Source organism: Callionymus lyra, chromosome 11 (assembly GCF_982586985.1).
Source record: "Callionymus lyra chromosome 11, fCalLyr1.hap1.1, whole genome shotgun sequence".
In the NCBI taxonomy this organism is placed as follows: Eukaryota; Metazoa; Chordata; class Actinopteri; order Syngnathiformes; family Callionymidae; genus Callionymus; species Callionymus lyra.
In genome coordinates, this window is record NC_141828.1 from 25,574,342 (window position 1) to 25,597,766 (window position 23,425).

General features: G+C 38.3%; 3 protein-coding genes across 5 annotated transcripts; 2 read left to right on the top strand and 1 right to left on the bottom strand.

The window, feature by feature from the left end:
- Positions 1 to 35: 35 nt before the first annotated feature.
- znf511 (zinc finger protein 511) lies at positions 36 to 3,826 on the bottom strand. Its single transcript, XM_087802155.1, has 6 exons — positions 3,766 to 3,826; positions 2,285 to 2,614; positions 1,084 to 1,285; positions 757 to 881; positions 362 to 604; positions 36 to 136 (listed from the first exon to the last, which is right to left on the bottom strand). Exons 2-6 carry the CDS (start codon positions 2,470 to 2,472, stop codon positions 64 to 66), a joined length of 831 nt encoding a protein of 276 aa, XP_087658281.1. The 5' UTR covers positions 2,473 to 2,614; positions 3,766 to 3,826; the 3' UTR covers positions 36 to 63.
- adam8a (ADAM metallopeptidase domain 8a) lies at positions 2,778 to 16,140 on the top strand. 3 transcript variants are annotated; one of them, XM_087802152.1, is made up of 24 exons: positions 2,778 to 2,880; positions 3,737 to 4,039; positions 4,100 to 4,173; positions 4,248 to 4,326; positions 5,809 to 5,885; positions 6,680 to 6,887; positions 7,948 to 8,025; positions 8,089 to 8,157; positions 9,338 to 9,507; positions 10,124 to 10,205; positions 10,264 to 10,406; positions 10,467 to 10,644; positions 11,633 to 11,722; positions 11,860 to 12,055; positions 12,694 to 12,775; positions 12,855 to 13,119; positions 13,179 to 13,263; positions 13,629 to 13,737; positions 13,801 to 13,972; positions 14,426 to 14,461; positions 14,540 to 14,593; positions 15,121 to 15,168; positions 15,479 to 15,550; positions 15,611 to 16,140. In XM_087802152.1, the coding sequence occupies exons 2-24, from the start codon at positions 3,860 to 3,862 to the stop codon at positions 15,653 to 15,655; spliced, it is 2,592 nt and encodes an 863-aa protein (XP_087658278.1). In that variant the 5' UTR covers positions 2,778 to 2,880; positions 3,737 to 3,859; the 3' UTR covers positions 15,656 to 16,140. The 3 variants fall into 3 exon arrangements, with proteins under 3 accessions (XP_087658278.1, XP_087658280.1, XP_087658279.1); XM_087802154.1 differs by having other exon boundaries at positions 15,618 to 16,140; XM_087802153.1 differs by having other exon boundaries at positions 2,786 to 2,880; positions 3,776 to 4,039.
- Positions 16,141 to 19,008: 2,868 nt separating this feature from the next.
- spef1 (sperm flagellar and cilia associated 1) lies at positions 19,009 to 23,339 on the top strand. Its single transcript, XM_087802613.1, has 7 exons — positions 19,009 to 19,148; positions 19,543 to 19,654; positions 20,480 to 20,627; positions 20,705 to 20,750; positions 21,718 to 21,763; positions 22,479 to 22,584; positions 23,135 to 23,339. Exons 1-7 carry the CDS (start codon positions 19,040 to 19,042, stop codon positions 23,246 to 23,248), a joined length of 681 nt encoding a protein of 226 aa, XP_087658739.1. The 5' UTR covers positions 19,009 to 19,039; the 3' UTR covers positions 23,249 to 23,339.
- Positions 23,340 to 23,425: the final 86 nt, after the last annotated feature.

The following is a 23,425-nucleotide window of genomic DNA, read 5'->3' on the forward strand; positions in this document are numbered from 1 at the left end:
AAGAAGAAAGCATGTTAAAAGAAAAGTCATTTATTTGAGCTCATATAATCATAAAAGGGCAATTTATTTCCTTCTTCCTCTGCGTCCTCTGAAGCCTCGAACGGATCCATGACCAAAACACACGTTTGTTGGGATCCTGGAAATTAAACATTAGTTAAGGATTATAAATCTACACTTTCAGGTTAAGTAGAAGTTTAACAAATAAATAAAAAAAGTTATTGCATTACTGGAATACTCAACAAAGTAAATAACATGAATTTAGGCTTCGACTTCAAAATGTTTTTGCAGAGATCAAAGCAAGTGCACGTCGGCATCCGAGTCAAATTAATTCAACATAAGTTTAAAGTTACTTTTCACGCACCTGTATGAATATTGAAGCTTCGGAGGCTCCCCACTCTTGTCTTTTGAACCATTAGTCTCAGTAAAAGTGTCCATTTTGGCTTGATTTGAAGAACTCAACAACAAAACTTCTTCCAGCGGTGACTCCGCTTCCATTGATTCCATTTCATCAGGGTTCGGCAACACAGCAGCAGCAGATTCACACACAGTGTTTACTACCTCCATTGCAGTCCCTTTTTGCAGACTATGATTCTTCTCTGTTCCTCTATAAACAAAAACGTTGAGTTCACATTAATCAGGCAAAATACACGAATAAATAATTGTATTTAATTATGTTTTTATGATTTCAATTATTAATAATATACTAGCAAACATGTGCTGCTCTCTAGTGTTCAGATAAGGGAAGTTCATGCTCACCCAGCGACTTTCTTTGTTTTATCAAATCTGAAATCAGGAGGATATTTATGAATCTTTATGAGATGATCCTTCCTGTGAACACTGGTCTTGAACTTCTCTTCGCAGCCTTCCACCAAACACTGATACTGTGAAAGATAAACTGTTGTTTAATTGAATATCTAGATATGTTCAAGTGTGATAGGAAGTCAGTAGAATTGTCGTGTAGCAGTACAAACAAATGAGCGTTAAGTTTATGTATATTTTTTCCATAGAACAAATATACTAGTGACTATATATACTTTGAAAATTTATTTTTAAACAGTTTAAAGTCACAAAAAAGGAGCTGACCATGTGTTGACGCTCGGCCAAAATGGTGAACAGAGGGTCGTGCCACTCCTGAATGTGAATGTCCAGGAGTCGGGCTGATGGTAGAGAGCGTCGACAGGAGGAGCAGACATGTCTGTGCAGGGAGTTGTAGTGATGCTCGTACTCCTCCAGGGTGCTGTGGACGGCCCTGCAGCCGGAGATGTGACAGCCAAACTCCGACAAGCTGAGAAACAAACGCAACCATTAATTATCAATATGTGAACAGTGAACATTAGTGGTGTGTATTAGCAAAAATCTGTTGATAAGATATGCATAAAAATACAGGGTCAACGATACGATGCATTGTGATACTGTAGTAACAAGGATATATTTGTAGTATTGTTGAGTACTTGACTCTGCTGTTGCAGAATCTACAGACCACATGACTCTTGATGAAGTCATAACTGCTTTCATTTGTTTTGCAACCAAAATATGTACAAACATCAGCTTTACAAGCTGCTGCAGCATGAATCCTCTCATCCTCAGCCATTGCACAATTTCAGATGGGAGCACCCAATAACTGCTGCCATCAAGCGGCCATAAGTTTAATTGCCACACAAAAATGAACAAACGCCATACATTTTTGCATGATAACTGATTATTAAATAAAATATATAATAATTGTATAATAATTTTATTTTGAACATTAATTCAAATTTAAAACAAAATAGATCTACAATAAAAATAAAATGTGATTTGAAAGGCAAACATAATAATTTTAATTTAAAGGTTAAAGAATCGATAATGTGCTGTTGAATACAGAATTGTATACAAATATATCGCGATGCATCAATAGAGAGGAGAAAGATTACGAATTTTATAAAATAGTACTTGAGACTGTTACACTGAAACACATCAATGTCGACTTTCTGTATTATGTTGAGTTCTACTTTAAAATGCTACAATCATCCACCTGAAAGACAAACAAGTCAAATGATTCCTAAGACAAATACATTTTATTTCACATGTATTAGTGGCGATTTATAGGAAGAGTTAAGTAAATCGTTTATATTTGTAAAGCACCTTTCGCAGACCATGGTCACAACACGCTTAAACAACAGAACAATATACAGTTAAAAATAAAATACACATTTAAAACTTTAAAAGTTCAAAACAACACATTGACCAAAATAGTTAACGGATACTGTTTGTTACAAACATAAACTGATGTACACACAAGTACCTGATGGCCGGACTGTGTTCTTCAGGGATGTAAAGGTCCTGGAGGTACATGTGTCTCTGGATGTCTCCGTCCTCGAACCACTCGTGATCCCGCTCAACATGGATCCTCTGCGGTGTGAAGTTGAAAGGGTTTGTTTCTGGACTGAATTCTTCTGTGGTTCCACTCTTTGTCAAAACGTCTCCTTCCATTGATTCTTGCTACAAGTTAAGCTTTGGAATTATTTAAAACGATCCTTCGCGCTCGAGAACCGCAGTGTTTTGATCTGACTTGTCAACGTCGCGGGGATGAGACGTCACGAAGAAGTCGCCTTGAGTGGCGCGCTAACGCCCCCTGCTGGTCATAGCGAGACTTACAAGCAAATATTAAGGTCGCAAAATATAAGTCACAATAAAACGACCTTTGATATGTCATTTTAAATTCGTTATGACATGATGATGGATTTGCACGTTACAAAATACATAAATATGGAGCACAATGTGGTTTCAGACACAATGTTATTTGAAAACTTATTCAGTGAGCCTTGTTTACAACAGCAGCGTTTATGAAAGCCACAGTTTCTTTTGATTTTTTCATTCCTACACACCAAGTCAAGAGGAGTAAGTCGAATCTAATATTTAAGAAATTGTGTTGGTAAAGTGTTGGTTAATACGTGCATTGATATCTAAAACAATGGCATCTTCTTTTTCTTTAAGTTAAACCACTACGTAATTTGGTAACACACATTACCATTAATGCAATTAATTAAGTAAGAATACATATTCAATTATGGAAAAGCAGCGAATATGAAAGCTACTTATTATTTAATTAATTATTTTACAATTTACGCTAATTTTAAGGTGTAAGTCACTCATTTAATTTAATTTAATTTAATTTAATTTTTCAGTTGACCTATTTTTTTATTTTAAAATGTAAAGTAATATTTTTAAATGTTTTATGATTCAGATTCTGACACTAAACGTATGCATTTTCAGCGCGACTATTCTACCCTAGTTTACACTCTATACAACTTAATATTAGCAGAAAAAAAAGCACAAAAAAAATGTAATCGAATTATAAACGACTTTCTATTAGTATCATTACGTGTCATCAAATATGTTCATTCCACTAGATGGCGGCAGATAATAATAATTATAATTGTTATTATTATTAGATCGCTTCATTTCCCTTCATTTTCTCGCTTTTCGTTTAAGCTAAATCAGCCTATTATACCATGTTTCAATGCATCACGTTTTATTTTAATTGTGTTCTTATGTGAATAAATGTGTACCTCCTTGATGAAGTCTTACAGCCATATGAACACATTATTTTTCTTCTCGTTGTAATAACTGACCTTTCATTTCTTTTTGTTGACGTCAGTTTTGGAAAATTGCTCAGAAGTTGTTTTTTTCGCTACATGCAGCAGAAAATCAGTTTATAGTCGCATAACCTAGATTTGTGTGTTTAAAAATAAAGATGAGAACTTCTGGTTTCCTGTGACTCACTGTGGACCAGGATGTGAGGAAGAGGGAGTGACCTGGAGCTCCATTCAAGCTCTCGGTGACAGGCGCTCCACAGCGACTCAGTCCGCTGAGAAACATGCTTCTTCTCCCGGGATATGTGATGCCATCTCCGGGTACCACCGCTGGCCTGTGGGTCTTGTGGATCTCTTGGACTCTCGCAGGACCAGCATCTGCTGAGAAGACTCTACCTCACGTGATCAAATTCCAGACTGTGACTCCTCAGAGGCTGAAAGATTCAACTCAACTTGATGATCAGGTAAACACTCGAGAAACACTTGAGAAGAACTTCTCTCTAAATGTTTAGTTTTGTGTTCAGATTCACCCTCAGAGCCTCCAGTACTCCCTCATGGTTGCGGGGAAGAATCTCACATTACAGCTGGAAAAAAACACGTGAGATATTTAAGCATTTAAAAATGATGTTCATCTTTATTCTCATTCTTTTTTCCACTTTCTTGTTTTTCTAGAGAACTTCTAAGGCAAGATGTGTCTGTGACTTATTATTCGGAACAAGGAGATGAAATCACATCAACTCTGGACCACCAGGTCTGTAGGTTTTATTAAACATTTTAATTGTTTAACAAAACATGGGTATTGATGACTGACCAAAGGCTTGTTTAGCTTTTGTAAGTCCCTGAATAATTGTTGACGTTCATAATCTATGTTCCTTATCTTATCTTGAACACTGACATCTTTATTTTATTTATGAACATTCATATACTTCAATTTTAAGCCAGATATCCAGTGGGCCTCGTAAAATGATTTTGAGAGCTGGATCTAGCCTCCGGGCCATGACTTTGACATATGAGCTGAAGTTAAAATGAGTTAAATCGTTAAAGTTATAATGAAGGTAACAGCAGAAGTAATATTGTGAGAGGAAGAAGTACATCAAGTGGTTCTATTAGTTAGATGAAAGGTTAGTAAAAGATGTCAACTGTACAGTAATAATATTCGTTTTTAAATATACTAAACATAATAACAACAACAATAATAATAATGAAACAAAATGCAAAATTACAATATTATATAATAGAAGCAGCAGTATTGGTATTAGTAGGCAATATAATATAATCTAATACAATGTATTACAATAATATAATATAATATTAATACAAACAGCAACAATATTCTGTTCTGTTCTATGTTAGTCTTTGTATCCTTTTTGATCTATGTTCTTTATCTTTAGACTTAGATTGTATCATCTTGTTCTTTCTCTTTATTTCTCTTTGTTCTTGTTCTTATTTTATTTTATTTTTTATTTTTTATAAAAAAAATTGTTGTATGTATTGGCTATTGGAAAAAAACAATTTCCCGAAGGAGACCTCCTAATCAATAAAGTTTTACCTTACCTTACCTTACCTTAATAATAATAATAATATAAAATTAAACATTGTAATATATGTAACATACTATAATAAGAGCAGTAGTACTAGTATTAGTACTTTGTATAATAATAACAACAATAATTATAAAGAAATCATATATATATAATCATTTACTCAGGGGAGTACTACTATTACAAGTAGGTATTAGGTAATATACTAATAATAAAAAAATAATAAATATAATATACTATCATAAGAACAGTAGTACTAGTAGTGACAGTAATTACTAAGGCCAAAAGTATTATTCTCAGTAGAAGTGTGAGCTACTCATCAGTAGTAGTGACAGAAGTACTAGTACAAAAGGTACTAGTACAGAAGGTTGATAAATGAGTAGTCGATCAAAGAAATCTATACTGTATTGATCATGGGAAAAGTTGCAGGTTCAGTAAGAGACGTGGTTTAGAAGTAGAACTTGCTACAATCAGATGTATTTGTTGTGCTTGTACACTAAGTGGTAGTACTAGTACTTTCATAAACCGATTTCCACAGATTGTTCTGATTCCTGGTTGTTGAGCAAGGCATTGCCTCTCTTTGATTTCCTAATGTACACTGTGGTCACAGCTTCCTCTTCTGACAGCCGGTGTTGGTCCATCTGTGTACGACTCACACCCTGACTTGACTGACGTGTCTCTTGCGTTGACAGGCTCACTGTTACTATCACGGACACGTCGTCGGGCTGCAGGACTCTTCCGTCAGCGTGGAACTCTGCTCAGGAATCAAGTGTGTGTTCATTACAATATCTTGTTGTGTCCTCAGATGGTGTGTAGACTGGAATGTGTGTCGGACTCATGACCAGTGTGACCAACAGAAGCACAAATATGTGACACTTTAAGACATGAAAAGACCAAATATTGAATCTTGTTAAAAAAAAATTCATTGTTGTTTTTAACCCTTGTGTTAACTCTGAGTCAAGGTGACAAGGAGGCCCGGAAACAAATGTATTTTTGGTATCCCTTGTGTTGTGTGTTGTCTAATCAAGGAATCTCAAGGAATACCTTGACAAGGGTTGAGCAATACATTTTTTTATTATTTGTATGTTGAAATGTTGAATTCGTTTTTGAAAAAATGTATGTAACTTTGAATATTTTTAATTTTTTATTTTACACATTAAGTTTGATATTCCAATTCCAATTATTAAAAAAAAAGTTTTTCTAAATTGAATATTGTTTGTCTGGTGGCACTATTATACCAATATTTGTATATTGTATTTAAAAGGCTACACATTGGAAAATGTCAAATTTAGATAATCTTATTTTTGAATTATTGGAATTAGAATATCAAACTATATGTACTATAAGAAACTATAAGACATCTTTAAATTCCATTATTCAATGAAAGCTAATCAACCTTTCAATATAAAATGATTGAATTTAATTATTTAAAAAACAATAGTTACAAGTTTCAACATTTAAATGTTAAATTCAATATTTTGATGACACTGATATACATAGTTGGTGTGCTTGGAAAGCAACAACACCAGTAGTTTTATTGACTGTGTTTAAATGTGTCTTTAGGGGTGTCATTCATCTCCAGGACCAGACGTACCTCATCGAGCCTTTACCCAGCGGAGGCTCAGAAACTCTCCACGACGACCAGCGTCTTCATGCTGTCTACCACCACGACCAACTGAGGGTGAAGAGGAGCTCCTGTTACCATGGAAACACAACCACTTTCTACGATCACGGTGCTCGTCCCTCTGGACTGTTTCGGCTCAGCAGTCTGGTAAAGACACAAGTTCACTTTTTTGACTCTTAATATATATTAATTTATGTATTTATTCTATTTAGGTATTTATCTATCTACTGGATGATTAAAAACAAGATATCCTATATTTACTATTTAGTTACTAGTAATAGTCATGAAGCATCTAATATCGAGCAAAAAAAAACATTTTTGGTTTACAGTATTGATTTTCCCTGTCTAAAAGTTGTTTTATTTTGGAAAAATGGTATTCATTTTAAAGTTTCTCTAGATTAGCATGTGACTCTTGACACAACTAGACGCTTGTTTCAGTCAAGAAAAGAAAAAGAAACCTGTAAAATAGTGAAAATTAAAAAAAAAGTGAAAGAAAGTAAAAAACAAACTGCTTATGAGACTACCTTTCTGCTTGAGTATCACTCTAGAGCTCTTGCTGATTCAGCGTTATTGTGAGATGTATTTTTCATGCACTTAACTATATTTTTTGTTGGTCATTCTATTTTAATTTAACTGTTTTTATCTTTCACAATGCTGAAATTAAAGCAAAAAATGCTAGGGAAACCTGACATAGACCAATATGGATATGTATTTAATTTACATTTACATCCACTCAAAAAAAACCATGGAATTGAATTGAAATTATAATCATTTGCGCACAATTGTATTTGGTTAGTTGAGTGTAAGAAATCCATTGAAATGCTTTTACCTTATACAATCAAGTGCATAAAGTCGACATAATATGTTTAATGAAACCATTTTTTTTTTTTTTAGTTTAAACTGAAAATATAAAACAGTTGGTTTTTATTTAATGTAATGTAAAATTAGTTTAAATTTCTATATTCATTTATTTGATTGTAATAAAATGAATTTAGATGTAATTTTAATAATCTTTTTTATACTCAACCAACTCAATAAAATATTTTTTAAATACTATAACCGTAATACATGTATTGAAACTCAATTACTTTTATTTTTCTGTTGTTTTGTAATGATTTATTTACCTTCATTGTTGAGTCAGTCAGAGTGAACATAAAAAGACACAAAATGTGTTCATGCAAAGCTCCTTTTCCTCTGTGTCATCCAGAAGAGTCGACCGCAAACGAAAGAGCAAAAAACCAAACCCAGAACGGTGGAGCTGGCAGTGGTGGTCGACAACTCTGAGGTTTGCTTTTTTCTATTCTTTCTTAGAAAGAAAACTTGTTCTTAAAACATTGTTTCTTTTCAGTACAAGAAGTTTAGAAGTAAGAAGGCCATCGAGGCGAGAGTGCTGGAGATAGCAAACCACGTTGACAAGGTACTTTAACCTAAAATATTATTCTATACACAAAAAAACTTTTTTTTTGTTCTAAGATAAATCGCAAAAATGCTTTTGTAGTGTTTTGACACACATAAGGAAACACCTTAACTTATGCTGCACTTAATTGAGATCATGAAGCTAATTTGATTTCCCTTTGATAGATTTATTCAATTCAACTAAACTTTATAATAGAAGACCGTGGCGAGAAAAAGCAACCTCCTTTTATCAGAATCAGGATCTGAAACTATTTATATATTAAATAATAGTCATCTTGAATTTAACAGGCAGAAACCGCAAGAAGAAGAGAGGCGCTTAGAAATAACCATTGTTTACTTACTTATTTGCTGTGCATGGCTGCGAGGGAGGTGGAGAGAAGAGAGACACAGAGAGATAGAGAATTGTGTTTGTCACAATAAGATATATTTATTTAAAAGAAATTCTCATTGCATTTTTAGACGTAGTTTGACTCTCTTGACTTGGGTTGTTTTCAAATTGTAAAACTGTTTTTTTTTTATTTATATTTCTTCATTTTAGGGCATTTTATACAAATTGTCATGTCTAATCATTTCCTGCAACAATTGAAATGTACATTTCTGATTTACCCCTTGTGTTGTGTCTGGGTCAAGGTGACCCGAAAGCCCTAAAAGAAATGTGTTTGAGCTATCCCTTGTGTTGTTGTTCATCTTGACCCAGAGACAACACAAGGGATACCAATAAGCACAATTGTTTTCAGGCCTTTGGGTCACCTTGACCCAGAAACACAAGGGTTAATAAATATGTGAGTCAGAAAAAGTGACGCGCCATTAGCAGTTTTAGCGTCACTGATTATGATGCACTGTACGTGAGCAGGCTGACCCAAGGTCACATGTCTCAAGTGAGTCAAGGATCATGTGCCGACACTGCATGTAAAATACTTCCTAAAAAGGAAGACAAGAAAAGATAATTTACTTGTATAGAAAGATACAGGAGTTTCAGGAAGTTACTTGTTTTCTCAACTGAAAACAGTTCACAGTTTGTAATTCAGATCGATAAATAAAGTTTGTGAAAATACAACTCGAGCTGTGAATCTTCATGCTTGAGTTTTCACATGACGTCTTAGACCTTAATGGGTTTTTCCTGGATCTTTCCAAACGATCTCATCACTGTCATCCCTCGTCCACCTGCTCCTCTGTTCCAGCTGTACCGAGCGCTGGGTGTCCGTGTGATGCTGGTCAGTCTGGACATCTGGTCTTACTCAGATCAGATAGTGGTCAGCAGCAACCCGGAGGAGACGCTCAGTCGCTTCCTGGAGTGGCGTCAGAGGATCCTGGTCCCGAGAAGCAAACACGATAACGCTCAGTTCATCACGTGAGTCTGTTAATGAAGACTTTATTTAGCATCAGAGGCTGAAAATAGTGTTGACACCGATTTAAAAAAGTGAAGAGTGAGTCCAAAACATACACCAGATTATGTCTTTACATTCACTGGTGTATGTTTTTACATACAGTGGTGAAGATCTTGTTGATGTAAAAGTCAGATAGTTTCATGAAAACAATTTTTTTTTCCTCTAAAATTCCTTTAGTTTCACTCAAGTTTTTGACTTTTGTTGAGATGTACTTTTGTCAAACTCAAGGCCAGGGGGCCAGATCCTGCCCACCAAATCAGATGGTTTACTTAACGTAGATTAATGTTCATTTTGTGACCTACAATGATGATTAAGTGTTTAATATAAGATAAGGAACAGAAAGTATTGTACTAGGACTTCCAATAAAAATTCATGTAATGTTGAAAGTAAGTAAGTAATTAATAGCAAGAAACTTGTTTTCGAAATGGTATCAAACATAAAGATAATTATGAAATAATATTAGCATCCTGTTATAGTAAGTAAGTATAGTAAGTTTAGTTAATATACATTTTGTTTATCCTGCAACTTACATGGTTCAAATATTTGGACCCTCATGTGATTGAAAATCTTCCCCTCCAGAGGTTTGGACTTCAACGGCTCCACTGTCGGTCTCGCGAACACAAACGCGATGTGCACGGCTAGTTCTGGAGCGGTTAATGAGGTAAAGACTTGAACAAAGATGACAGAGACGACATTATATGCCTATCATCTGCTGCCAGGACCATAACAACAATGCAATCGGTGTGTCCTCCACCATCGCTCACGAGATGGGACACAACCTGGGATTATCTCACGACACTGAAAATTGCGTCTGTGGTTCCGTGACGACTAAGAGAGGATGCATCATGTCAGAGAGTGTTGGGTAAATAACTTGTTGCCACTGGTTCTGTTGATGGACTTTCAAATCGGACCGTCTCTGCAGGAACGTGTACCCAGAGCTGTTCAGCAGTTGCAGCCAGCAGCAGCTCACTAGGTTCTTGGAGGAGGTGAACCCCACTTGTCTGCTGGACTCCCCCTCAACCAAAAGAATCCTGGGCGGCCCGGTGTGTGGAAATGCCTTCCTGGAGTCTGGAGAGGAGTGTGACTGCGGTACTGTGGAGGTGGGTCCTTCTTTTTTGTAAAATGTAACACATACATCCGCACACTGATGTGAGTAGGCTGCGAGGCAGGAGCAATCTGGGTTAGTTGTCTTGATCAGGAACACAAAGACTCAAGCCAACAACTGTAACGTCTGAGCTATGCCGCCCGAACTCTGAAGTGTTTACTCTTCTTCTGTCATCCTCGTCATCTGACATGAGCTCCAATAGTCTTTGTGGAGTTTCTCTGTTAGACCATGAAGCAGTGATGATGGTACTACAGGTTAGCTAAGTGTTAGTAAGGGTTAGGTTTATCGTCAGTTTAGGGTTGGAATAAGGGTTACGGGTTAGGTCTAGGGTTAGGTTAATGGTTAGTTTTAGTGTTAGGGTATAAATTCAGGTTACGGATTACAGGTTATGGGTTACAGGTTATGGGTAATGGGTAACGGGTTAGGGTTTAGGGTTTAGGGTTACGGATACTGTGATGGATAGTTTTAGGGTTAGAGTTAGTGTTAGGAATATGGTTAGGGTTACAGGTTAGGGTTAGGGTTAGGGTTAGGGTTAGGGTTAGGGTTAGGGTTAGGATTTGGGTTAGGGTTACTAGGTACGGGTTATAGGTAAGGTAAGGGGCTAGAATTAGTTTTAGGGGTTAGAGTTGGAGTAAGGATTAGTCTTCTGTAATAGAAGATATTTATACAACAGATTTATGGGAGTCTGAGTATCCCTTTCTTTGAAGATCATTTGAGGGTAAAAAGAATCTCTGTAGTTCACACGTCTGCCTCCTAACACAAGACACTTTGTTTCTTGCCTCTGAAGCTGTAAACAATGTTTACATTTGTTGAAGCTTGGTCACTGTCGTCTTCGCTGGTCACAAGATTGTTATTTTTAAATCAGTTTTGTCACACAAGCAGTTGCCAGTTGTCAAGTTATATCTCGGGAAACCCAGTGAATAAGTGAGACGGCTTTATTTACATGATGTACCAAACTGATGTTACAAACTTGAATTTTCCAGGAATGTCGAAATACTTGCTGCAATGCTTCAACCTGCCGCCTGAAGGAGGGAGCCCAGTGCGCTGACGGAGAATGCTGCCACGACTGTCAAGTAAACAACACTCACTCTGTGTTGCAGTCACATGGAGCAATGTGTTAGCTTCTACATCCAGACAAAGCCCACTGCTGTCTGACTGGTTTAGAATGGTGTCTGGTACGTCACCATCTGTGTTGTCTTTCTCTTCGCAGCTGAAGGCGACAGGCAGCGTCTGCAGAGCGAAAGCTGGAGACTGCGATCTGGCCGAGTTCTGCACCGGGCTGTCGGCCTCCTGTCCCGCGGACGCCTACACTCAGAACGGCCTGTCCTGCAACCGTGGAAGAGGCTACTGCTACAATGGCCAGTGTCCTTCGAAACAGCAGCATTGCAAGAGACTGTGGGGACCAGGTGACACCCCCTTAATGTTAACCTGAAAATATAGGGTTCAAATAAAACAACATTCTGTGTCATTGGCTCCTCTAACTTTAGCAGTGCATTATGGGACTATATATATATATATATATTTGTAGTATAGTTTAGTACTTGCCTCTGGTGTTGCAGAATATACAGACCACATGACTCTTGACGAAGTCGTAACTGTTTTGATTTGTTTTTAAACCAAAATATGTCCAAAAATCAGCTTCAAAAGCTGCTGGAGTCCACTGTATCCTCTTGTCCTCAGTCAACGGCGCAATCTCTTGGGATTTCATAGTTCCTTTAGTTGCGGAGGATGTGATGACTGTAAATAAGATGAAAAAAAAGGAAATTGTTTTTATTTAATACACAGTTAATTGAAACAAAAAACATAAAATAACTAAATAAAATATGATCTGAATGCACACAAAAAAATCAATACAGTGCTTTAGAATATCGATACAGTATTGTGATGAAAAAAAAAAATGTTTGAAATATTACATAAAAAAATTCAACATTCTGATGCCACTGATACACTTCCATTTCACACTGCAACAGTTGAAGCTTTGCAAGAGTTAAAAAAAAAGTGTTTATTCTATGTGAAGAAATCTGAATGTTTTTCTCTCTCGTAGACGCTCAAGTATCCGTGGATGCATGTTATTACAAGTACGGAAGTTGTCGGAAGAAGCTGTTCGGCCAGAGATGTTCGATCCAGTAAGTCCAGAAGTTCGGAAGTGAATCAAATATTAAGATGTTGGAAGTGGTGGGAATGATTGCGTGTGGTCTTCGGCAGAGATCAATCCTGCGGGACCCTCTACTGCTCCGGGGGCTGGGAATTCCCAGTGACATCCAGGAAGTCCTTCTATCAGTTGGGAAACAACGTCTGCAACGAGGCCACGATGAACCCCGACGACAACTATCCCACTGACTTTGGCCTGGTGCCCACTGGGACCAAGTGTGGAAACAACATGGTGTGCTTTAACCAGAAGTGTCAGGACATGAGCAGCATCAGAGCGTACGGGACCGACGACTGCTCGGCCAAATGTCACGACCGCGGGGTGAGACGGACTAAAGCACATTTGATCGACAGTTTCTCTGATCAAAATGTTCCGGGCAGGTTTGTGACCATGAGAGTCGGTGCCATTGTGACCCAGGCTGGGCTCCACCTTTCTGTGATGTCCAGCAGTCAGAGCTCCCTCAGGGTACGTTTCATTGACCTTTGAGGTGACTTGACGTTGGAGTTTCTCAATTACTCATTGCTCATCCGCGAATAGGAAGAAATATTTGTTTCTTTATTATTAACTCCAAGAAGTTATTTAAACATGTTTTTTGAAGAATTAATTTCTTCAAAAAGTTTTTATAATTTTAAAAAGTTCTGAAGTATTTTCGTTAATGAAACGGTTTTTTGATAAAAACAACCTTTTTTGATAGAAACAAATCATTTGATTTTTGTTTGATTGTGTGTATTTGCGTGTGTGTGTGTGTTTTTTTTTGTGTGTGTGTGTACATGTGTGTATGTGTGTGTGCATGTGTATGTGTGTGTGTGTGTGTGTGTGTGTATGTGCAGGAGCTGGATTAGCATTAATCGTGTCCTTGGCTGTGGGTTCTCTCTCACTCTTGTTGCTGATCATTGGAAGTGTCATGTGTTTTCTCCGCAAAAGAAAACCTGTGAAAAGGTAACAACAAGATTTTAGGGTTTTGTTTATTTTTATCTTGTTTTAACTATTTGATGTTTTTAGATGCATCCAAACTACCTCAGGTCAGTCCAACCCACTGTTTCACTCCGGCAGCCCCCGACTAGGATCCACAACAATCAGCCAGCCCACATTTGTGGAGTCTTCACACACTCGAGTGTGTAAACCTCTGAACCCGGCGTCTGTCCAGTTTAAACCCTGCAGAGCTGCACCTCAGGTTTGCATAGTAGTTTAGTAGTATTTCTTATTTGCGTCTCATCTTGTTCTTTTCATCAGTTTCTGTTTAAAAAAATGTTTTTTACTATTTTATTTTAAACATAGAATCAAAAAATGTTCTACTGTGATCAAACAGTTTTCAACCACCATCAAAACATGTAATCCAACAATTTTCAACTATAATCAATCAATTTTCAACTGCAGTTAAACAATTTTCAACTGTAATAAAATAATTTCCAACTATAATCAAACAATTTTCAACTATAATCAAACGTTTTTTTCAACAAATAAAAAATATATATGTTTCTCTATTATCTATTTCGTTTGTCATGTGATATGTAGAGGTTCAAATCAAAACCCATAATATTCTACTTATTAATATTGTTTACCAACTGTGTAATATTTGTCAAGTTCTTTGTATGTTTAATCTCTTTGTGGTTCTTCTCCCCTGCAGCCTCCAGCTTCATCTCAGCCCTCCTTCATTAAACAGGTTAAATATATTTAATTAAACCATCTGTTTCGATCTTTCATGATGTTTAATTTTTGACTTAATCTTGTTATCTTTTAGGCTCTGAGGCTTCCTGTGTCACTGCCGGCTCAAACTAAGCCCATCTACACTGAGGTAAACGCCCATGATGTGAGAACAGCCATACAAGTGGATGAGGAAAAAAAATTCCAAACTCTAGAAATGTTGATGTCCTTGTTACATAATAATAATGAAGAAACATTTCTAAATGTTGACATTTAGTTAGTGTTAAAATGTTGATGAAAGTCTTGTGAATGGCGTAACTGGATGATGTCACTGGTAAGGTTTGTGCTCATCGTGGACCGAATGTTTCGTCCAACAGGGACACAGTCTGAGCTTCACACAGAAACATGCTTGTTAACAGCAGCATGATGGGCCTCCTCATCATGTGACTGCTTCATAAAAAAGTTGAAACACACATTGCTCAAGAATATTTAACTGAATAGCTTCTCATTAACTTATCTTTTATTAGTTTCAAGGATGATAAATAAATACCAAACAAACTCCCATCCACAATCTTCTAAAAAATAATATTAATTAATAAAATGAATTAAAACACTGACGTTGTCCAGAATCTTTTGCTGTACAAATAAGTTTTTATTTTTCATTATTTGTTTTACCAGAAGATGCCACTCCCTCCATCCAGACCTTTACCACCACTTGCCAAGATGGTAAGCTTATGAAAGTATATCAGTGTCATCAGAGTTTGTGATTTTATGGCATTTAATATCTTTCTCAAATAATTGATTTTATATGTATTATATTAACAGGTGGAATACATATTGAATTTAGAACATTTATTTTTTAATTAAAATGGGAAACTCTGTTTTAATTCTTTTTTATTTAATGTAAGTTTGACAAGAGACCCAACTAAATCCAGCTTTTAATATGCTTTTATATAACTATTGAATTAAATTATTTTCAATATTTTCATATTCTAATAAATAATAATAAAAATAATTTCTTTATTTCTCTTCACAGACTAAACCTCTGATGCCTCCAGTCAAACCGAAGCCGTCTGCAGGTCCTCCTGCGCTGCCACACACTCAGCTGGTGAGTCACTCACATCAATCATCTGTTGTCCTTGCTCATCCTCACTGTGTGTTGTGACAGCGAGCAGGGAGAGCTGCGTTGATGCCTCCAACCAGACCCAGATGATGACGGCGATTATGCTGTCACAGCTCAGACTCAGGAGACGTTCTTCTGCAGGACCGTTTACAGACCAGATCCAGTGAAGGATCGGCAGCACTCGTGGACGATCTCCGTCTCCAGTCTTGCTTCTTAAAAAGCCTTATTTGAAATGAAAGCTGTGGAAGTTCTGTGCTCTTCCGACCACCAGCGGCTGCCGCCATGATGACGCTTTGAAGGGAAACTGCTTGAAACACTTTAGCCAGAACTGTGATGCTGTAACGTTTCCTCAACACGGTACTGCCTTCCAAACGCTCTGTTGAGGGACATGTCAACAAAGTGGGCACCTTAAACTGATCAATTTGATCTTTTATTGAATTTTCTACACATGGAGCTCCTCATGGAAAACAGATTGTGCTATTTTCTCAAATCACCTTTACCCTGTTTGTATTTATTAAGATGTTGATTGTGTCTGTTGATTTACTTCTAAAATAAATGCCTTTTTTCCACTTTTACTTACAGTTTGTTTTTTAAAATAAATCTTTCATCTAGTCAATGTCTCATGCTGTATTCAGAGCTCATCAACTCTTTTTTCCATTTCCTGGAACGTTTTTGCTTCATTAAATACACATTTTATTTTTCAATTAATTATATAATATACATTTTTATATTTGATGACATAGATCAGGGCTGTCCAAACTTTGATGATGTGAAAATGATTAAAATACCAAGAGTTTGCTCATTCAAAAGGTCAAATAAGCATTAACGCCTTATGTCTAGCTTTACTAGCTTCTCTAGCTTCTACTTAACCGCTTCGCTATTGGTTTACCCCCGAGGCACCCGATCTCGTCTCTGATAAAGCTTAATGAACTCTCCACCCATCTAGGTGCAGTCCACTTTCTATAAAGCACTCCCTCCTTTTCAACTCAGGTCACACTCACACACAGAAGGTGTTGAGCCATATTGCCACCCTTGCTGCATATGAGGGAGCTCCAGAGATGGTTTGGTAATCACAAGCTAGACCCAAAGTGGGACCAAGGTCGAAAAGTGAGCCTTCCTGCTCTGGTTTTGCAGGACATCAAGTTTTGGAACGCTCTAGCCAACCTCAGACGGAGAGTTCCATTAGGTTGCGCCCTTCATTGCACTCTGGTGTTCACAGACGCATCTCTGACAGGTTGGGGAGGCATCTCGGGTCAGATCTACGCCAGCAGGGTCTGTAAAGACACATCATCTGGCTAGAGTTAAGAAGCAATTCACAACGTCCTGCTTTTCCTCTCTCCCAAACTGTCACAGTCCAACGTCCTAGTACTATTAGACAGCTCCACCGCCGTGGCGTACGTGAATTGCCAGGGTGGAGTCAGATCCCCAGCCCTTCTGAGTGTGGGCAGACCGTCACCGGTGGCTGCTGAGATGTGGTCTTTGTTCGGTCACCCGGTTGCGGACCTCTTCACCAACAAGGAGAACTTCAAATGTCTTCTTTGGTTCTCCGTCAGGACCTCTGATTGCCCCGCACTAGGCCGGGTGGCAACTGTTCCCCTTCCCTCCTCCGCAACCAAGGGGAGGCCCTTGGTTTAGGGAGCGAAGCTTCGAAGTAGGAAAGTCTGAGGTTAATAGTGGTGTGCAGACAGGTCCCTGGACCACAGCTCCTGATGTGCTTGATCTCTGCGGTCCTGTCTTTCCTGCAATATTTGCCGGATAACGGACGGACTGTGGCGCCACTGAGAGTGTTCGCATCAGCCATAGCAACGAGGCATGTCGGGTGCTTCGGCACATACCCACCCTCCTCTGGTGGTGCGTGAGTGAGTGAGTGAGTGAGTGAGTGAGTGAGTGAGTGACATTTTGTCTTTTAAGGTTAAAATCCTTCTGGTCCTGACATCCGCGAAGAGAGCGAGTGAACTTTGTGCTCTCCCCATTACCCCAGTGTCTTTTCTTTTGAGTTGAGGAGTCATCAGGGTCATTGCATCCAAACCCAGCGTTCCGTTCAAAGGTTCTCAACTCCTCCTTCCGGGCAACAACTCTTACGCTGTGAGACTTCCAACCGCCGCCTCACTTGGACCCAGGTCAAGATCGCCTTCACCCGCTTTGTGACCCTGGTTTGGAAAAGCGCTCTATAAATATAAATGACTTACTTACTTACTTACTTACTTACTAACTTATTCATCTGCCACAGAAGATGTTGTCTGGGTGAGCCGGTCTCCCCTCAGAGGTCTCACATTGGGTGAGATCGGCCATTATCCAGGCATACCAGGCAGCGAGTGGATAGTCTGCTAGCGAATTAGGGGCATTGTGGCAGCTTCAGTGGAACTTTTGCGGGGTGTTGCAGCAGAAGACATCTGCTAATTCGCAACTTGGGTGTCCACCTCAACCTTCACTAAAGCCTATCTCCTCATACTGGCGACAGGTCAGGAGCTCATACTGTTTTTGAGCAATGCCATACCCCCGAGGCCCGTGGCTCGAGTGGATTTGGATCCTGGGCCGGCAGGGCCCTAGTCATGCCGTTGTCAGGAGCGGCGTCCAGCTGGGGGTACATTGATCCCGTCGGGATTCCCCTTGGGTTTAAACCAATAGCAAAGCGGTTGAGGGCGAGCACCAAATGAAACTCCTGAGTTGAGATCATGATCTCAGGTTCTACGAATTCTACAGGTTCTAACCACATCGCCAAGCAGCCACCTTTCTGGCTGAGTAATCAGTTGGAGGAAGTGTGGCGGGTATCTTCCCCTTTAGAGGAAGTGGACCGCACCCAGCTGGGTGGCAAGTTAAAGTTTAAGCTTTCTCAAAGACATGACAGTGCTTATTTTTTACAATAAAAACTGAATGTTTTTATGGTGAAATAATACCATACGATACTGGCACATGCCTGATGAAGTTGATTCTGATAAGAATTTTGCATCATTACATCAAAACCATTACCTCTTGAAGATCGTCACAATACGTCCCCCCCTCCCCCCCCCCAAAAAAGTATAATTATAAATCAATTAATATTCATTTGAAATTCTAATTTTGTCTTTGTTGAGAATGTTGGAATAATAGACTTAAAAGCTTGATCATGTGCAGCTTGTCTAACATCACACTTATGAATATCATTTATTATTATTATTATTATTATTGTTGTTGTTATTATCATCAATATTATAAGAGCTTATCAGAAACTATTTTCACTCCATTCTTGGTGAATGACGATAAAAAGTATTTGAAAAACACTACCATGAATCCACCAATTCGACTTGTTGTGGTTGCTTTACATGGACCTCGTGTCGTGTCGCCGCCTGAGCGAAGAAATAACGTTTTTTTCCCCTGGTTTTGAATAACGATGACGCAACAGTGACCACAGCGTCGACGATCAAAGCTAACATGGCAGCTTTGTAGTTGATGTGTTTATAAAGTGAAACTCTTCCCATCGTTTGCTTCAAGAGGATGGAAACAGAATTTAACAAAGAAGAACTACATGATTTATACGTCTGGATAGACAAGATACCTGTTTCCAGACCTAAAAGAAACATCACCAGAGACTTCAGTGATGGAGGTAGATAACTCAAATTATACGTGTCCTAAAATATATAGTTTAGTTATAGATACAATTTGTAAATAACGGTTGTAACTAGGAAGCGCGTTTTACGCTGTCGTGTGTGGTTACCTAGCAACGCTGTAAACAACCGAGGCGACGCTCAGTTGGTCTGGTTTACAAAGTTTATTGTATTTGTAATTTAAATCATGACTCGAGTCAATAACTTAGAAGCGCTTCAAGACTTATACGCCTGGATCGATAAAATACCTTTATCAAGGCCCAAGAGAAACATAACGAGAGACTTTAGTGACGGAGGTAGTTATTTGGGTTGGTGCTAACTAACTAGCTTAACTCCGTGTTCATCACCGATTATTTCTTTATCTCAGACATTCTCACTCTTTCTCTTTCACAGTGATGGCTGCTGAGGTTGTTAAATATTTCTTTCCCAACCTGGTGGAGATGCACAACTACACACCTGCCAGCTCCACGCAGCAGAAGATCAGTAACTGGAACCTTCTAAACAGGTATAGAATCCATTTCATCAATAACGATATGACACAGAGCTCAGATTGACATACATCTTAACATCTAATTTAATCCTTTGATGGGTCTCCAGTAGCACAAGACACAGTAGTTTTACTGCAAGTATATACATAATATTCATACACAATTGTAATTGTATACTTTTTATTATACATTTTTTATTAGTACAATAAATGATGGTGTGCTTCAAGTACTTCTTTCTTCTTTGGGCAACTCTATTATTGTGATGATTCAGAATTATTCATATTTGCTTAGGTGCATTAATCATATTATACATTTAAATGTGTATGATCATGTAGGGCTGAAGGTTAAATAGTACATGTGCCATTCAGTATATGTGCGCACTTGCATTACCTTTACAGTATGTACCTTAAATACAGACACACACAAAGAAGAAACACTTAACTTTTTATTGAATAAGTCCTTCCAAAATATTTTGGCAAAAAAATTGGAAAAAAGACTGTATCTTTCCTTTGATGTTTGATTCATCTATTGTAAGTAAGTCACTAAATAAGTCAGTTTTATTTGTGAAGTGTGAGGAGAAATATGTTGTGTTTGTCAACATCAGTAGTATAGATAAAAATGTACTTCAAAAAAATAGTATATACCTAGTACACTGGCAGTATAGAGATTAGTTAGGAAGTGTTGAGTTAAGAAAGTACATATGCTTTGGTAGACTATACATACTTTTGCTAATGTAAGTATTTTAAGTACTAGTTTAGTTGTTTCATGTACTATCATAAATAGAGGAAGTTATTAAGTGTTTTTACATGTGTGATCTCAAGTTTGTGTTTTGTTGTCAACAGAAAGGTGTTTTCGAAGTTGCAGTACAGTATTCCTGAAGAGACGATGAGGAAGATCGTGCTGAGCGCGCCAGGAGCCATCGAGCCGGTGCTGATCGGCCTCAGGGACAAGATTGAGAAAAAAATGGAGCAAAGTTCAGACAACAAACAAGTATGAATGTTTCTTTAAACATGTTTCCTGAAACACAAACCATTACTGTGCTAACATTTTTCTTTCTTCTTTGATAGGATTTGGAATATTTTGACACCAGGAGCCAGGAAAAGGTTCTTGCAGGTGAATTTGTTCAATTATCATTTTGTGTCCGTATTTGCTTCCAAATTAGTTTCATTCGTTCAAATTCATGAAGCGCAAGTAAATCTCCATGTAGATTTTCACATAAAGGTCTCTCCGAGAAACCTACTCCAGATTCATGATCCAGGTGGAACACTCAGATCTGATCGTAAACACGTGACTATTTGATGAATCCCAAAACTGAGCTCATGGTAATGACTAATTCGTATAAATATCCACCCATGAATGACCATATAAGGGGGTGAAGCGAACCTGTCCACCTGTCAGACACAAAGAAACTGAGGGAGAGAAACTCCTAAGCGGAGATCAAAATAATTTCAGCTCAAGTTCAGAAGTAAAAAAAAACATTTGATTTTCTTTTTTTTTCATTCTTGGTGGTCATCCTGGACTCTCTCACAATCCTGCTGACCAGAACAGGTGTCACTTTTGGCTTCCGACCACGTCCTCTTATCTTTTCCACAGTATGCAACGTCTAGTATTCTTAATAATACTTTTGCACTGAACTTTAAAATATTTAAATATGGCCTTATAGCCCTTCCCAGACTTGTGAGAAGCCACAATACACAGCTGCAGCTCCTCAGAGAGCTCCTTTGTTTTAGCCATGGTTGTCTCCAAAAACAACTGCAGAGAGCTGCTCTCTAGCTATTTTGAAAGACGTAATTTTGGGCCAATCTGTTCAGGTCTGAATGTTTCTTCTGCTGGACTTAAATCAAAGGACTTCACAGAGAAATGCTAGTGATAAGAGACACTGATGATGTGTCTCCTGTCCTTCTTCACACACACACACACACCCGTCATGCATCAGCTTATCAGCTTCTTCTATCACCAGACGACTTGCATCAATGCTGTGCAGAGACTCTCTTTCATCTTCTCCCCTCTGATGCTGCAAGTCTTGGACCCAGAAAAAGAAGAGAAAAGTTGTCTTCGTTAACTTTGCTGTTGCTTTCAGATCATCGTCACAGTGAGATGACACGAGAAGACATGAAGAAGTTCAGGTAGGAAGCAGCAACATTAATATCCTGTGATCTGAAAATATCCAAGAGCATCTTAAACAGATGACAATGTATCATGTATCCGTCAACTACAGATTTACACTCTTGTTAATTAGTTTAGTTCTTTCATTGACGTGCTAAAAGGACTATTTTTGAACATAGAATGCAGCACCTGATGTGCCTGATCAGCCTCCATGCTTGGAGAACTTGTTAATTGTTGAAAACATTATCTACATTGGGAAGAAACCAGAGCTCACATCAAATAAAATAATCGTCTTAAGAGATCTTTAGACTTGATTGGATCCGCTAAAGAGGGACTCCTATTCTTAAACATAAAGAAAGATGTCTGTGATTGGGTCACAGCCCAGTGTTCAGTAGTACTAGTACTAATTCAAATCCACTTGATTTTCTGGAACTCCTGTTGCGTTATCAGTTTTATCTTGCCCTTTAAAGTATATACTTTATTGAATATTGTTTTGATTGTTTAAGCGCTTTGTGACCCTGGTCTAGAAAAGCGCTATACAAATAAAAATTACTTACTTACTTACCAAAAGCAGAGTCACCAATGTACCAGGCACTCCTCTAAAATAGGAATCATTTTAATTTTATTGACATCATGTCATGGAGCTGGTGTTGATGTGATGGTTTAGGCAGTAAATGAGTGACAAAACTAAAGTGGGAATTGAGTGAATTTTTCAAATAAAACGCGTGTTCACAGGAAACAACAGCTCTCCAGCCAGTTGTACACAGACATGGAGCCGTCTGTTCGGCTTATACTGGAGGAGAAGGACCAAGCCATCATGGCTCTGCAGGAGACGGTGGAGGTAAAAAAAAAACACAGACACAAACACACACACACTCACATCAGTCTGTGAAAAAACACACTGGAACATCTGGAGGCAGCTTTTGTTCCTCGTTTGAGGTTCTGTACTGGAAAAGTTTGTCATACCTACATCAGTGCGTGTCTGTGAGAAAAGAACTATATGTGTGTGTGTGTGCGTGTGTGTGTGTGTGCGTGTTATATTTATGTGTCAGGCAGCTGTGTCAGCAAATGGTCGGTGAGTCAGAATCCAGTCAGCGGATACAGAACTTGCCACATGTGCACGTCAAGAAAGAGAAAACATAAGAACACAAATGTGCAACACTTCCTCTTAACACACTGATGCCACAACCTGTGTGTGTGTGTGTGTGTGTGTGTGTGTGTGTGTGTGTGTGTGTGTGTGTGTGTGTGTGTGTGTGTGTGTGTGTGTGTGTGTGTGTGTGTGTGTGTGTGTGTGTGTGTGTGTGTGTGTGTGTGTGTGTGTGTGTGTGTGTGTGTGTGTGTGTGTGTGTGTGTGTGTGTGTGTGTGTGCGTGTTTGTGTGTGTGTGTGTAGATCCTTCAAATGAAAGTGAGCCGGTTAGAACACCTGGTTCAGTTGAAGAACATGCGTATCGAGGACCTCACAAGACATTTGGAAATGTACAAAACCAAAGGATGCAAACAATGACACAACGGTTAAGAAGACACACACTTCAACAAAACAAAAAGGCTGCCAAAGGATCACCAGTTTCTGAAGGTAAAACTGGGAAATCACTCAACAATGGACCACACCCACAGGGTGGTGCACCCCAAGGATCTATGCTCACCCCTCTGCAGCAGTTTCTGACTCAAATCAAGGATGACG